This window comes from Dreissena polymorpha, chromosome 10 (genome assembly GCF_020536995.1).
Source record: "Dreissena polymorpha isolate Duluth1 chromosome 10, UMN_Dpol_1.0, whole genome shotgun sequence".
In the NCBI taxonomy this organism is placed as follows: Eukaryota; Metazoa; Mollusca; class Bivalvia; order Myida; family Dreissenidae; genus Dreissena; species Dreissena polymorpha.
This window is the reverse complement of record NC_068364.1, coordinates 32610750-32626195: the sequence shown is the minus strand read 5'-3', so window position 1 is coordinate 32626195 and position 15446 is coordinate 32610750. Positions and strand designations below refer to the sequence as shown.

General features: G+C 34.4%; 2 protein-coding genes across 3 annotated transcripts in view; one reads left to right on the top strand and one right to left on the bottom strand.

Annotated features, from left to right (window-relative positions):
- LOC127849021 (uncharacterized) overlaps positions 1–15446 on the bottom strand; it is a 330113-nt gene that overhangs the window by 53188 nt on the left and 261479 nt on the right. The gene's annotated exons all lie outside the window — the stretch shown is intronic.
- Positions 10221–15446, top strand: part of LOC127847190 (uncharacterized) — a 233394-nt gene continuing 228168 nt past the window's right edge. Inside the window, exons 1-4 of one of the 2 annotated variants that reach the window (XM_052378912.1) lie at positions 10221–10281; positions 12536–12599; positions 14662–14774; positions 14998–15066. In XM_052378912.1, coding sequence (XP_052234872.1) covers positions 12578–12599; positions 14662–14774; positions 14998–15066 — 204 coding nt within the window. In that variant the 5' untranslated portion in view covers positions 10221–10281; positions 12536–12577. The remainder of the gene's footprint in view (positions 10282–12535; positions 12600–14661; positions 14775–14997; positions 15067–15446) is intronic. The other variant, XM_052378913.1, reaches the window with a different exon arrangement.

Here is a 15446-nt window from a genome sequence, read left to right as displayed (position 1 = left end):
ACCCAATGATGCTTGTTTGTGGTCTTATAATTAAAGTTTCTTTAGTTTCCAATAACATGCTCACATGGGTTTCTTTAATATATCAAAATAAACACTACATAAATAATTTCATTACATAATAGTAAGCATACAAATTTCACCTGTTAAATACAATAGTAATTTAGTATCAACTTCATAAAGAAGTACAGCGGTATTCACAAAGTAAGTTTAACTTGTCAATTTTTGAATTTGCAAATCTTGCTATACATACATATAAAAGCATCAATTAACACTTAACAAGTTATCATACAAATGCCTTTAATTTGGGGTTTACTATACCAAAAAAACATATTAAATTGTACTACCGGTAATACATGAATAAATTTCAAATGAAACCTGAATATCTGAAAATAATTAAAGATGCTTAATGAAAATACTAAACAGCCTCAGGCATAAAAGGGGGAGCCCTGCAAGATCTTATTACCACTGCACCAAGTAATAAACAATACATGAAATGTTGTTCGATTTGTTGAATTGTCAAAATGTTTGATGATTTTTTTTTTTATTATTCAATCTTTACTTTGATTTTTTTCTTTCACTGCAATACTTGAACAATCATGTAATTCCACAGAACAGTTATGCAGTTTGTCAAGGCTGGTCCATTAAAAATAGTTAAAAGAACATTGCAACATGTCACTTTAACATTTTCTATTTCTGTAAACTGTTAATTTTATATCAAGATATCACTTCAAGTCTGCTTTCAGATACTTTCATCTCCTCCATGAAAAGAAAAATATATATATAGATAGTTAATTATATGCAGGCAAAACATTTAAATGATATTAATAAGTAAATACACATAACACACACCACATTAATACTGACTACCAAGTAAATCATTTTTTTTATTGAAAGTTCATGTACATAGTTACAACCATAAAATTATTTGATGAAAAATTGAGCAAAATAACTCATTTTCAATTTGAATGACTTGAATACTATGTCTGGTTTAAATGGTTTTGCTTGTTGCACAGATAATTTGCATGATCACATATAAATTAAAATAGAATTTGTTAAAAAATATATGATTAGGAATTTATGATATAGATGAACATGTGTATACAAACAAATAGAGAATATGAGCACGTACCTCAAACAAAATATGCTGAGCAACCTCGCAAACTAAGCTTTGGAAGGAAAGGCGCAGTCATTCTAAGCTTAGATATCACATCATATAAAATTATGTCCAGCAATAGATGTTTTCTAGGCTACGCATCTCTTGGAAGTAAATGTAAATTTGCTGTTCTATGTAGTGGTGTGCAAGAGAATGTCTGTCTGATATGTTGAATCTTCTTAGGTGTAATAGTAGTTTGCACACATCCATGGTCCATGTGGCATCCGATATCTTAAAATAGACAATATATTATATAAATAAAAATGAAGTATTATAGTTTAGTGATATGAATTTTAATATATGGTATTATAATTTTACTACACAAGTGTCCTTAAGTAAATAGCAGTGCCTTCCCCAGGCCAGTTAAGCGCCCCTTGCCGGGGCGCTTGAATTTCGAAATCAGAGTCCCCGGGGCGCTTGAAATTTTCCGATCAGTGCATTCTTCAGTAAAAGAAAGTGGAGATTGTCCAAAAAAAATCAAGGTTTCCCTATCAGTGTATCAATATGCCCTGTTTTAAAAGAGCACTCGGTACCTACTTTCACAAGTAATCGCCATAAACACCACATGGGGTAATGGATAGTCCACTGATAAGAGAATAGCATGACGCGCGTATCGATTATTCTAGCCACATTACACGGTCATTTAAATGCTGACAAGGATGTATCTGGTAACTTTCCAGTCGTCAAACTGTGAAGTTCATCGTCCAATCGGTTACGCGAATGCTTATGAGGGCGGGGTTAACTATCGACCATTATTTTTGATTGACGTCGGGCATGAAGTAAGAGTTTATCGCAGCTTGAATAGTAAGAAGTTGTACCATTTGAGTAATATAAAACCGGTAATTAGTACAGTACAGAACATTAAAGACGGTTTCGGGCATCATCATCACACCTTTTTACTGTAAACAAGTGTTACCTATGACTCATAATTAATACGAGAAATTAATTGCAAGTGGTAAACAATTAATTATTATAGCCGAGTAAGTTGTGCAAATGACTCCCGGTTACAATTATGTGATAACAATTTATTTAATTCCAGTACATGTATATTTCAACATGTCCATTTATAGAACTGATTCACCTCGTTTTTCTGACATTTATTCAACACGTTATGCGCTTTAACAAATTTTCGTTGAATTAATTACGCAGACTTGTAAATGTTTCGTCCGATACTCGATAGTTAGAAGACTGATGATGGCAACCGGCCGTGATCCTCGTGGACAACGTGAATTTCATGCATAATTCCATCAAAACATTTATTCGACTCGTAAAGTGTGTAAACAAATTATCGTTGAATTTATAACGCAACGGTTAATATTTGTTGAAATCTCAAATGGAAATAATTAAATTTGTAATCCGAAACCCAGTACCGTAAGTCGATGTTAACGCGTTTTTAATCCGAAACACAGTTCCGAATGTAAATGTTACCGCAACGTTAAATATTTTTGCTTCAAATTAGCAGTGCAAATTTATTTTGTGTCGAATCTTTTTCTCAATTAAAAAGAGCGCGAAAATTATGCAGCATGTACAACGTCGCGTCTATTGCATACAAATGGCGTGTATTGAGCGTTTTAACAAGCACACAACAGGTCAGGGGATTGACGCATATTCAGAGGCAATGTTTCATCAAATCTATAAATAGTCACTTAAAAAATGGCAAGGTTTGTGTTAAAGAAATAACTGAAAGCTTTTATCGTAAATATTTACCAGAAAGAGATTGATTAAAACGGAATAAACGGGATTATCGGGAAATAAATAGGAACTTGAAAAATAGTAAGTATTCAGTAATAGAGTCGGGTTGAAACGGATGTATTGGGGAATCGTTCGAGTCGGGATTTTACTATCTGTGCGTTAAAGTTTTAAAACAATTAAACAATTTAAAAAAACATATTTTTAAATGACTGGGGGATTTTTTTGAAGAGTCATAACGCACCAAATGACGTCTTTTGACGCTGTTTTTCTTTGAGTTATAACGCACCACAGAACGTGAATTGACACGTTAAATTAAAAAAAAAAATCAACGTCGGGAGGGGACACCCCTCCCCAACCCACCCCGGGGCGCCTGAACAAATTCCTGGGGAAGGCACTGAAATAGAAATAACATGTTAAGCTGCACAGTGACAATAATTACATTTTATTTCCAGTAGCTATACATGTTTTTTATGTCAACTGTTGTTTACCATACAATATATTATAACCAAGAATGTTAAATGTCATAAAAAAACATCAGATACGTGTATGTATTTATGTGTTTTACAGCCGTATTGCTAGTGGTTATAGTGGTTAAATTCTCCACACAGTTCTATTATTCAATAAATCAACATTAATATACTTTACCCCACCCACCATAAACATCGATTATTGTGTATTCAAAAAAGTTATTCATACGGCTAACAACACATCAAAATCAATATTATACATATTAAAAAAAGTTATCAAACTCATCCAACGATTATTTCCAATATTATTTTAAATGATAATTGATTTTCTTACCTAAAACGATGGATTGACAATTTGCTTTTACAACGGCAGAAACGGAATATCCGAATTTCGTTGAAACCGGAAGTCACCAGTCTACAACGGCATTATGGTCGATTGGAAAGTGGAGAATGGTGTCACAAATCCAGGGACCTATTTGGGTCCCTGCATAAACCACATGTGGCATACAAGTGTCTGGTCATTAAACATCATTTATGATACCTCCATGTCATCTCTTTGCATATTGAGCGATCATCTAAGCAAAATTGTAAAGCCAAAATACGAAACAGTTGCTTTAATAAAATATGTTTACATATTAAAAAAAATGAAGATATTTGTCCGAAATGGATTAGCAGTAACTAGTGTATATATTAGCCAGTTTAATCATAATTGACCTTATCGCAACATCCGGGCACTTGCGTCAGTTAGAGTTACATGCCCCTTGCCGACGGTGAAAACAAAAGCGCTGTCGCCATTGTATTTGCATTGAAATATTTAACACTGCTCGCAATTTTCTTAAGTTAAGGCACATCTTCGCGACCATTTTTTAGAATAAAAATACCCAGAAATAGAAATTCTTTCATAATAAATTTAATTTAATGAACGAACACAAATAAGGATGAAAACAAACAACCAATAAAATTTAAATATATGCAACATATAGTAGCTGATTTGAACCCCTGTATTTGTTACCTTATTACCTTGTTACGTATTAAATAAATTATCATGATCAATGTTATTGTTTTTATTTAATTCACAACAATTTCGACACTTTTTGTTTCCGCATGTTAGGTATTTGAATGCCCCTTTCTTCATCACAAACCGATTATCTCGTTATGATCGGATACTGTCCAGACAAAGAAAACACGGAGTCATAAAGCCAGCTGGGGACCTATACTTGGGGCTCTGCATAAACCACATGTGGTCATTAAACACAATTTATGATACCTCTATGTCATCTCTTGTCATACTGAGCAGTCATTTAAGCCAAATTTTTAATACGGAAATAATTGAATATACAGTTGCTTTATAAAACACGTTGACACCTTAAATAAACATTTAATTAAATTAAATGCAATATTTTTCATTTGATTGTTTGTATCAGTCTTAAAATTGTGTAAGCTTTTGTATTCTGGTGTTTAATTGCCCCTTTGTTTTGCATAATCCGATTATCTGGTTTTGATCAAATATTGTCCAAACTTAACTGACAAAAAGGTGTCATAAACCACACTGGGTGGTCCAGACAGTGTCATTTAACACGATAGATGCCACCATGTCTCCTCTTTCCGGTAGTATTAAGCAGTCATTTGGATGAATAATTAACGCCGATGTACTTAGCAGTTGCTTAAATTGGATATGTGACATATGTTCAAATATAAAGTCATGTCCAATTTAGATTATCAGAAAGTTACAACGTAAAGATACTAGCCCGATTAATTTATTAAAGTATTTAATAATTATAAAATTTACGTAAAAAAACAAGTTATGTATTTAGCGTGTATCAGTTAATTAATTAAAAAGACGTCATTCCGTATTAAGATTTAATGTTACGACAATAAACGATCGACATCGTAAAAAAGAAATTAGGTTTGACAGCAACGGGGGTAAATAATGTTTGAAAAATAAATATTTATACAGATATATGTGTGTTAATTTTTATATTTGTCACTCGTACTCATTACAATAAACACAACTAAGGCTTTCAGTAAGTCATGTACCAGATGTCCCTACGTATTTTACAGCTTACAGGGGTTTTTTTTAGAAAAAGGGGAAGACGCTGGACGCTGGGTAAAAGGGGAAAATTGAGCGCGAAAGAGACATATTTGGGGAAAAAATAAAAACTGTTCATTTCAATGTCTATAACTCACCTACAGACTTCAGGATTTTTTATAGAAAAAGAGGCATGTCTCTGACCTTTTTCGTTCTTAAACACATGAACAAGTATGATATTAAAGTCAAAGTCCTAAATAAAGTTGCAGGGGTAGATCTAATAATGGGAAACGTTTTCAACTGGGGCCGGGGAACGATGTCAATATTATGATTTCAATTTCATGATGAATGGGTTGACGATCTAGATCTGCTACAGTATTGGAAGGGAAAGGTGCGGCAGCTGCCGATTGTCTACTTTCACTTTCACAATAATCCGACAGTATTAATCGATGTTGATTACATGTACCTCCGAATCCTGCTGGGTTTTAACGGGTTTTGATGATTCATTCTTAAAAAATGCGTCAACGCAATTAATATTTTCCGAGTCCGAACGTTTTATTTTGTTCGTGTATGAACGCCAATTGTGAGACTTTTTTCTGTTTTAACGTTTATATCTTGGCTTTTACATAACCCGGATGAAAATTCGACTGGTTTCCGGTAATTAGTTGACGAAACACCCTCCTCGAGCAAGACCGAAATCCAGTAAAATAGCCACATGATTAATACGATTAGTTACCCGGTTTCCATGACGTAATTTAAGAGCTATATAAAGAATCACTGGGATTCCCAGATTTGAGTGTTCGTCGGGAAAGAGAGAGCGCGAGATCGTTGTACATGGTACAAATTGGATAAGTGTCGACTTCCCAAAAGAAAAAAAAACAATTCTTTGAGGGTAAAATATTATATTTTAGTGAAAAATTATATTTTTGGAGAAGAAATGGTATTTTTAGGGGAAAAATTCTGGTAGGGGAAGACGCCGAATATCGGCGTCACTTTCTTAGTAAAAAAACCCCATGGCTTAACATTAGCATGATAAATTGACGTAGTAGAAATATAATTATAATGTTCGAAGATGAATGAACCCTGAAAAGAACGACACTACTCATTACCTCAACATCTACAAGGATACTCCCATTATTACAGAATAAATGAATTTACCCGGTGTCTCAGTGAGAAAGTTAATCATGAATGTCGCCGTACTCGATCATCGGCCACTTGGTCGGGTCATTTTTCCAACATCCAGCTTGCAATTTGCACGGACATTCGTTAAGTCCAATTAGTTTTATTATCTGATCATATCGGGCTTTCGAAGTGCAATCTAACCCTTCATAATAGTCAAAAGACATTTTCAACACCAATTACAGGACATTTAATTACCTATCGACTTCCCGATAGGAATGCAATTGACGAAATATCAGCAGAGGTGCTCAATCAGCGTAGTAAATCGACCGTATCTAGGGCATTGTTTTCACCGTCGCTAAGGGACTGCCCCTTTTGTGACGTCATCGCGATAAGGTCAATACGGGCAAAAAGCCGTGTTGACCGTTTATTTGTATCAATTTTCTGAAATACAGAGAGACATTACCTTATAGGCTATCAAGTCAAATAATTCCTGCCGTCATCTATTTTCGTGATGGAAAATAAAAGACCGCTGGAGCAACATAGGCACTTCGACAAACGCTTTATGACACGTAGATGCATTACTCAAGAAATAATATGTCATGGCATCGATTATTGTGTAGCGAATCGTGCTCTATGTTATTGTATTATATGTTTTTCAACGCCAAATGCGATTTTTCTTCCTGTTTTCCTGTTTCCCGGCCTAACGCCGTTACGGGAATAAGCCAAATACCAAAGACTGCAATACTAGAATTCGCGTTCACTTTTCCCAAACATAATGTTCAGAAATATAACCCGTCTAAAGTGTATTGCCTAAATCCCGACGCGTTTAATCGAATAAGATTAGTCTCGAATTAATTTTATTCGTTCAATTCTGCACCTTATTTTTATTATTATCCTCATAAATTAATAAAAATATATATTTAAAAAGCCTTCTTTGTTAAAATAATTACCCCAGCGTTGTTTAGAGGTCTTTAATTTAAAGGGAGGTCACCACTGCGAGAATAACAATACCGAAATCCAGCATCCGGTGTGTATTCCCTAATTCCGGTCGCGAGCGGTGCATTTTTGGTATTCGACTGCAGCAGATATTGAGGGAAGAACTGTCCTGTTGAGAGCTCCTGGTCTTGGTATATTTTATTTAAAAGAGGTTTATTTATGAATTATAATTGAGAACTAAATAACAACAACCAACTTAAATATATATTGGTATAATAATCCACATAATTAACACATTTCACATAATTTCTTTATTCGAATCCACATTTGTGTTATTCAAAGTACTGGTAGTCAAGAAACTTCACGTATTCATCTATTTATGGTATAGAAATTTCAACATTTAATTTCATATTCATGTTATTCAGTTGTATATATTATTTTTACTGGCATGTTTTCACTACTTATTAAAGACTTATTCCAATTAGTATACCTTTTAAAATAATTAAGCTTTTGCCCGTAAATTAGGTAGCACCTATAATCATATTATTTATGCTTATACATTTATTGGTACTAAATGTTATATTTTTGCAATATTATTTAATAGTTTTAATGTTTATTTCGGATTTTTGTATCGTTTTATTGACTAAACAAAAGACATGTATACATGTTTTACGTTACTGTAACCAGTGTTTTTTGCCAACCAGTCAGTGCGCACGCGCGGAAAATCTCGAATGTAAACAATGACATTCAACTGGTCTATAGATAGGAAAGAAGGCTACGTATGTACTCATAAAAGCTCAAAGCATTCAAGAAGAACTACCGCATACTTAATCACAAAAACAGTATTTTTACAGGTACCTGGCAATTTGAGTCAAATTTGACCTTGACAAACCGTTCGTTTGTCATCAACTCCCGTTCATTGATGAACTCAATCGCCCGTTCAATAGCATCGCAGCCTTCAAACACTTTGTATACGCTCCGCCATATTGTTTCAAAATGGCGCCGACAAACGCGCATGCGTTACATTGAGGGGGATGGAGCTCTAAGTTGTTTAAAATGTTTCTTTAAGTGTTATCGCGGAGGATGCTGCCGACCGCATGCAGTTTGAAAGGGTGCACCGTTCTCCAGGTCAACCAACACCAGGGAAGACCCGATCAATTGTGGCAAAATACGGTCCTTCAAGGACCGCGAGGCTGTTCGGCGGCAGTGGAAAGAACTGAACGGCTCAAACTTCCAGGTATTTGAGCAGTTTCCACCGGAAGTGGTTGCGGCGCGCAGACGGCTGGTTCCGAATATGAAAGATGCGAGGGGGCAAGGCAAACGATCCTGGATAGCCTACGATACCCTCTACGTTGACGGTCGTCCGGTCAAGGAATAGGGGCACGAGAGGGGAGAACTCGCGATCCTGTCGTGGAATGTGAATGGACTGTCGCAATGCAAGATTGACGATCCTTTATTTGTTGATATTTTGTTAACAATTATAGAGGGATCACTCTTCTAAGTTGTTTATCTAAGCTATTTACCTCAGTTGTTAACAATAGATTAGAAACTTTTTGTAGTAACTTTAATATAATTTCGGACGCTCAATTCGGATTCAGAAAAGGGCGCTCAACAATTGACGCTATATACATTCTCATGTCCCTGGTTCAAAAATATATAAATGAAAATAAAAGACTTTATGTAATATACGTTGACATGATGAAATGCTTTGATGCTGTTTACCGTAATGCATATTTATGTTTGGTGTAATATTGTTTGCAAATAAATTTGTGTTGTGTAAAGGTAAGTATATTATTATACCGTTTATTGAGAAGAGTTGTATGTTAATGTATTGTGTAATATTGTGTTGTATGTGAATAAATGGATTTTTGTGAATCATTAACAACATTGTGTTATGTAATTTAATTGCAACATTTTAAATACTTCAATTTATCTAAATGTATTTAATTTAACAACAAAAAACATGTTGTTTTAACTGAAAAGAAAGTTGTCAATCAAAGGTGCTAAAGATTCCCGGTATTATTCACACCTATATACTACCATTGTGATGAACCCTCTACCCGTTTTCTACAGTAAATTCAGTGTGACGAAACTGCAGTGTGACGAAACCTCCGTAAACCTAACATTGATCCCGCCCATGTACGAATACCGTCTTCCATATACTATAGACTTAATAAAATTAGTCATCGAACATTTAAGATTGTGTCTTTCTGTGTAAAGTTGCACAAGCCAATAAAGCCCGAGATACTGATTTATGATGTACCTGTAATACTCGATGAACGTGTGTGTTTGATATTGAATAATTTATTTTGTTTTACTCTCTAGAATTCATGTTTTTTCCTTACAATGATATTTTACGACTTTTACATTTTGTCGAAGGTAAGGGAGAATACTCACAAAATTTGTGGAATAATTTGAATAAAAATTGTTACTCTTTAGGATACGTGTGATATTCATTCCATAGTATTAGTGGCAAAAATGGGGGAGTAGAGCAGCGTGATCTTTACGTAATTTCTACACATTTCTGGTGAAATTTGCGAAATACTGTTAGCATCGATCTTCATTCTAAGCTGTAATTGTTGTATACATTATAATAAAAACAAAGAAATGATACGCTTAAAAATACAGTTGTTTTGCGTTTTATATTGAGAACCAAAAGCGATATTATTATTCTCGAAAATCATTATATAAACATATACGCCAGAAATAAACATCTCCGTAAACAAATATCAAAATATTGGTGTTAAGTTGCCAAAAACCTAAACCGGTAGCAGAAATTGGCTGTCGTAACAATCAACTGTGTACGATTGTGACGTCACCGTTAGAAAGCAGGAAATTGCATATGGCGGAAGCGTTTGAAGAGGAAAATGTCAATATGAAAAGTAACAATGATTAAAAACATATACAATAAAAAACTTTTTGATGCAGAATTATATTAGTAAACGCCTGTTACAGCACACTTAATTTTGCTGCGAACTTCGTATTAAACTAACAGTAAAAATAAAAAAACCCTAATTTTAAGCGACTTGTTTACAGATTTCCGAAATGACATTTTTCCAACTTTTTCAGTTTTTGTCTAACATTCAAAAAGTAAAACAACCTATAACATCACGGCGCAAATGAAAGCAAATTGTGTAGACTTTATTTTACAGATATTTTAATCAGGAGTAATTAAACATTGAAATTGATAAAATTATAAAAAGTTACATAAACAACATCATTTAAAATGTTTCTATTGTTTTCATTAAATATTTAAGTGAATGAGGTAATATGATATTATGGATAGCATAACGGTGTGGACTGTAACGGTGATGACATTCAGGCATTTGATCATCCACAAACAGCATGCTACTTGTCTCAAAAACACATTACGCACACATTATTTTGTGGCATCTAAGAATACATAATATTTGAAAATCATAAAAGAACAGGAAGTGGAAATAGCAAAGAAAATGGAACAGGAAATCAGTCAAAGTTATTTAAACGCTCTGCGAACTAGATAGATTCCATAACTTTATTAAAGCGTTTACGACGACATACATGCTTTTTCAATCTGATTTGATCCGTCGCTCATTGTGCATGTATTTGTAAAGCGTCTGTTCTTTCAGTTTCTACTACAATGCAAAATAAAAATGTCTAAGAGAGGTCGAAAGACGTCCGCGATTGTTGCGCCAAAATATCAGTCGATCGTAAACTTTTTGAACCAAGAAAGCAAGAGCCAATAAATGCCGAATCATTCGTGTTAACATTTTTTTAAGTTTAAAGTTTATATTATGGACTGTTTTAAGGGTTAAAGATGTAATGAAACATCTGTTTATTAAAGTTAATTATGATAGTTTACACTTTTATTGAATCAATACAAGTGTGCAGCTTTAACAGATGTAAAGCAGAAATGATTATAAGGTATGCAATTTTATAACTAAGTTTACCCTATTTCAAGAATGAAATCACCCTATTTTTCAATATCAATGGGTCAAAACCCTATTTCCAAAATAATTATCTGGGGCACTGGAGCAAATCTCTTAAAATACAACAACAGCACATGCACTGATCTATAATTAAAAAATAAATTTAACTCTGTTTCTTTCATTTAACTTGTTGAAACATGAAATGCCATATTTTACTATTGGCCCTTCCTTGCAAAGATATTTAGTTCCACTATTATGAACATTTATCCTGCAAAGAAAATGATAATAACTTGTACATTTGTTGTTTTTGTGAAAATTGACATCACACAGAGTAACAGTTGTATAAACAAAACTAAAACCAGCTGTTCTGTTAACTCAAATGGTAGAATATCATCATACAGAGTAACAGTCATATAAACAAAACTAAAACCAGCTGTTCTGTTAACTCAAATGGTAGAATATCATCATACAGAGTAGCAGTCATATAAACAAAACTAAAACCAGCTGTTCTGTTAACTCAAATGAAAGAATATCATCATACAGAGTAACAGTCGTATAAACAAAACTAAAACCAGCTGTTCTGTTAACTCAAATGGTAGAATATCATCATACAGAGTAACAGTCATATAAACAAAACTAAAACCAGCTGTTCTGTTAACTCAAATGGTAGAATATCATCATACAGAGTAACAGTCGTATAAACAAAACTTAAACCAGCTGTTCTGTTAACTCAAATGGTAGAATATCATCATACAGAGTAACAGTCATATAAACAAAACTAAAACCAGCTGTTCTGTTAACTCAAATGGTAGAATATCATCATACAGAGTAACAGTCGTATAAACAAAACTAAAACCAGCTGTTCTGTTAACTCAAATGGTAGAATATCATCATACAGAGTAACAGTCATATAAACAAAACTAAAACCAGCTGTTCTGTTAACTCAAATGGTAGAATATCATCATACAGAGTAACAGTCGTATAAACAAAACTAAAACCAGCTGTTCTGTTAACTCAAATGGTAGAATATCATCATACAGAGTAACAGTCATATAAACAAAACTAAAACCAGCTGTTCTGTTAACTCAAATGGTAGAATATCATCATACAGAGTAGCAGTCGTATAAACAAAACTAAAACCAGCTGTTCTGTTAACTCAAATGATAGAATATCATGCATATGTCGGCTAAACTCGTAAAATAATGCAAAATTCTTGATTTGCTTTCAGAAATGTAATTCCAAGGGATCAGAAGATTTTGCAGTTAAGAAAATGAAGGAGTTAGGAAAACTTGGTAGGTCAGCTAATTATTCAAGTCATTCTCAATGGAATACCAAAAGTTATTTGACATAGTTGTGTTAACCCCATTCCCACTTAGAAGCTAAGTGAAAATGGCTGTGTGCAAACAGCATAACACCAGAACAGCCTGCGAGTTATTTGACATAGTTGTGTTAACCCCATTCCCACTTAGAAGCTAAGTGAAAATGGCTGTGTGCAAACAACATAAAACCAGAACAGCCTGAAAGTTATTTGCAGACTGTTTAGGGTTTATACTGTTTGCTGCTCATCAGTATGTAAGGGTTGGAAGTGAAGCCTAAAACCCTTGAATCTAGTAAGAAAAGTCTTTAATTAAATTTCACTTTCTAAGGGACTACAAATGTGTCAAAATATGTATCTAAGATGTTAAGGGTTAATTTGTATGCATGTATTGTATGTGTGATTTTCAAAGTCTTTGGAGCTTCCTGGTTCCACCAAAGCCACAACACTGTGGCCCCAGATGTCCTAGCTCATTTAACCAGGTTTTCCGAAGGAAAAAACTGGTTATTAGATTGGCGAATGCGGGCGGGCGGGCGGAACAAGCATCAGGGTTTTTTTTTAGAAAAAGGGGAAGACGCTGGACGCTGGGTAAAAGGGGAAAATCGAGAGCGAAAGAGACATATTTGGGGAAAAAATAAAAACTGTTCATTTCAATGTCTATAACTCACCTACAGACTTCAGGGTTTTTTTTTAGAAAAAGAGGCATGTCTCTGATCTTTTTGTTCTTAAACACATGAACAAGTATGATATTTAAGTCAAAGTCCTAAATAAAGTTGCAGGTGTAGATCTAATAATGGGAAATGTTTTCAACTGGGGCCTGGGAACGATGTCAATATTATGATTTAAATTTCATGATGAATGGGTTGACGATCTAGATCTGCTACAGTATTGGAAGGGAAAGATGCGGCAGCTGCCGATTGTCTACTTTCACTTTCACAATAATCCGACAGTACATATGTATAAATCGATGTTGATTACATGTACCTCCGAATCCTGCTGGGTTTCAACGGTTTTTGATGATTCATTTTTAAAAAATGCGTCAACGCAATTAATATTTTCCGAGTCCGAACGTTTTATTTTGTTCGTGTATGAACGCCAATTGTGAGACTTTTTTCTGTTTTAACGTTTATATCTTGGCTTTCACATAACCCGGATGAAAATTCGACTGGTTTCCGGTAAATAATTGACGAAACACCCTTCTCGCGCAAGACCGGAATCCAGTAAAATAGTCACATGATAAATACGATTAGTTGCCCGGTTTCCGTGACGTAATTTAAGAGCTATATATAGAATCACTGGGATTCCCAGATTTGAGTGTTCGTCGGGAGAGAGAGAGAGAGAGCGAGATCGTTGTACATGGTACAAATTGGATAAGTGTCGACTTTCTCAAAGAAAAAAACATTTCTTTCAGGGTAAAATATTATATTTTAGTGAAAAATTATATTTTTGGAGGGGAAATGGTATTTTTAGGGGAAAAATTCTGGTAGGGGAAGACGCCGAATATCGGCGTCACTTTCTTAGTAAAAAAACCCCCTGAGCATGTCCGGGCCATAACTATGTCGTTCATTGTCAGATTTTAAAATCATTTGGCACATTTGTTCACCATCATTGGACGGTGTGTCGAGCGAAATAATTACGTCGATATCTCCAAGGTCAAGGTCACACTTTGAGTTCAAAGGTCAAAAATGGCCATAAATGAGCTTGTCCTGGCCATAACTATGTCATTCATTGTGAGATTTTTAAATCATTTGGCACATTTGTTCAACATCATGGGACGGTGTGTCGCACGAAAGAATCATGTCAATATCTCCAATGTCAAGGTCGCCACGACTAAAAATAGATTTTTTTTAAAAACAAACTTACAAAGGGGGTTATTTTTGTTTGTTCATTTCAAAAGTTCAGTTTGAGTTTTCTCCCTTTTTCAGATTTTTTTTTTCACAATGAAAACCTGGTTTTGTGACAATTTTGTCCCTTGTTTCATTTTTTTTTCATCTCTGATCTTTTTTTCCTTTAAATCAGGATTTTTATTATTTCAACAGTTGCACGTTGGGACAAGCTAAAGGGCTGGAGCTCTATGCTAGAAGAGATTTCCAACAAACTGAACACGGGCAGTATGGAAGACGAGAGCATAACTCTTGAAGTTGGCCCGCAGGTATGTTCAAATTTCTGTATCTGTTTCCCTGTGTGATATATAATGCGGTAAGAAAACATACCATCCATTTTTCCTCCAAAGTTCTACTATGTTCGCATAGAAAGAATATTGGTTAAAAATGTATGCATGTTTGTTACAGCAAGTTTTTGTCTATAAAACCAGCTGTTTACATGGTAAATATAGAGTCATAAAAATGAATCACAATTCTTCATGTTTGTTGCAGTTATTACACACTCTCCGTCATCCATGTGCAATAAGATGCTCAGAGATCACATGCAGTAAACTGTGTCAGGTATTTATACAATTTATATGAATATATGAGCCACAATCTTGGAAAATGGGGCTTAATGCATGTGCATAAAGTGTCGTCCCAGATAAGCCTGTGCAACCTGCACAGGCTAATCAGGGACAACACTTTCTGCTTTTTTATCAAATATTCAAATTAATGGATGTCTCTTCTCAACAAAAATCAAGTCAATATGGAAAGTCTTTTCCCTGGTTAGCCTGTGCTGACTGCACAGGCTAATCTGGGACATCATTTTACGCACATGCACTATGCCCCTTTTACTTTGAGAGCAATATATGTAACATTCTCAGAGTACATTCTCCATCATGGGGTAATGGGGCCAGGGGCCATATTCCAGTAGCTTCTTAAGTTTTTAATTCAGTTAA